This window comes from Propithecus coquereli, unplaced genomic scaffold (assembly GCF_000956105.1).
Source record: "Propithecus coquereli isolate 6110/MARCELLA unplaced genomic scaffold, Pcoq_1.0 Scaffold54, whole genome shotgun sequence".
In the NCBI taxonomy this organism is placed as follows: domain Eukaryota; kingdom Metazoa; phylum Chordata; class Mammalia; order Primates; family Indriidae; genus Propithecus; species Propithecus coquereli.
This window is the reverse complement of record NW_012151285.1, coordinates 2,026,570-2,028,335: the sequence shown is the minus strand read 5'-3', so window position 1 is coordinate 2,028,335 and position 1,766 is coordinate 2,026,570. Positions and strand designations below refer to the sequence as shown.

Below are 1,766 nucleotides of genomic sequence, written 5' to 3'. Positions count from 1 at the left end.
TAAACATGTAAATGTGTATATATGTATCTGCATACATACACACATACTTCTGAATAAAGCAATGCCTTTCAAAACCATTTGACTATAACTTTGTCAGCTCTTTGGTAAATACTCATAAATACCAATTGTTAACAAGTAAGAAAGGGCTGGCAGTAATGTCAGCTAAAAGTTGTGTGGGCTTTTTGAGATTCTTCAGAGAAGACTGACAAAAAATTTCTGAATGAGGACTATTTGCTAAAGTAGTTTTAAACACTTTTTATGGCTACTACTGTCTCTTATTCATCCGAAGAGAAACACACCAAAACTCCAGTTAATAACGAGGATTTTTCCTTATTTCTGATATACACATATTCCAACTCTGTATACATCAAATAGTGGTATTTCAGGAAGGTATCAGTGCACTTAACAATTACTTATTATTGCACATAATGAATAACTAATGCCCAATTCTTTTGGCTCTACCCTGCCAAAACTAAAAAAAAAAAACCAAAACAAAAAAAAACCCAACTGTTTTCTATCATATGACATTATCTTTCTGTGAAGTCTAGCGTGGGTGATGCCTTAGATGCCAAGGTTGTGAAAGGATCTACTGGAGGGCTGGTGCCAGGTGGGAGCACAGGGACAGGAGGTGGAGGTGGTCTTCTTGATGGCAACACACAGAAAGAAACATTTGTATCTTTATTCCAGTCATCATCCAATGTCACGCTGGAGCCAGAAAATGAACGTGGTTGATTACCCAGTAAGTCTGGACAAGCTGACTTTGATTTCCCTTTCACACCAAAGTCCTCTTCTTCCTCAAAGGTTACCCATCCTTTTGGGTTGCTAATTTTTACTGTAGACTGGCCCTGCAGATCAAAACTGTCCTTAAAGTCATCAAGTGACAATGAAGGCTTGTTTTTATTATGATCAAGAGGCTTCAGAGAAGGGAAAGGACTGTTAGTAACAGGCTCTTCTTTGGAGAACCATGAAGTTGCCTCTAATTCTTGAGATTCAGTTCTAAATGGGTTTCCAGGAGTAGCAGTCCTATCACTGAAAGGATCTGTGCTGGTCAAGCTAGTAATAAATGGGTTTGAAGAACTTCGCATAGTTTCCTGGGATTTACTCCGAGCTGGAACTGGAGGCATTGTTGGCATGCAACTTACAGAACTCAAAGTATTAACATTACTTTGTGTTGCAGAAGGCAACTGAATCAACCTCTTTGGGTTTGGGGTTAGAACAGGTGACATTTGAACAGATAGCTGAGCCTTTGATACAGCAAGCAGATTAAGTGGTAGATCTTCAAATGGGTCACCCTTTAATGTTGATTCTCCTTTGACACCGGAGACTCCGTTTGTTTTCACCTGGAAAACAAAAAAGAGAATACTGAATAATCAGTTTATATTTACTCTTAATAACCCCTATCCTTCCTGTCTCAATTACTCTTCCTTTTGGGGGAGCAAGTGTACAAATTTAGAAACTAAGAAGCAGTTTTTGTGTAGTTTATTATTCTGGCAGTTTAAGTAAAATGAAACAACTAAAATCTTTTTCTTTAAAAACTCCTTACTATATAAATCCTTTTCTTAAATCTATTTTTTAGATCCCTAAGAAATTAGAATTTCATTCAAGCAAATTTTGAAAGGGTAAGAAGGAGAACTCTACAGAATTAACAAATTTGTTCATGTCCAGTTCTACCAAATTTTACCATGAACTTAAGAAACCCATATTTAGAACTTATGCTAAATCTATATAAACTTCCAGCACCCATCTATGATGATGATGTGGTTTCA

At 36.7% G+C, this 1,766-nt stretch overlaps 1 protein-coding gene across 1 annotated transcript in view; it reads right to left on the bottom strand.

The window, feature by feature from the left end:
• Positions 1-514: 514 nt before the first annotated feature.
• The window catches only part of SYNJ1 (synaptojanin 1), a 99,584-nt gene continuing 98,332 nt past the window's right edge, over positions 515-1,766 (bottom strand). Inside the window, exon 29 of the mRNA XM_012657335.1 lies at positions 515-1,340. Coding sequence (XP_012512789.1) covers positions 528-1,340 — 813 coding nt within the window. The 3' untranslated portion in view covers positions 515-527. The remainder of the gene's footprint in view (positions 1,341-1,766) is intronic.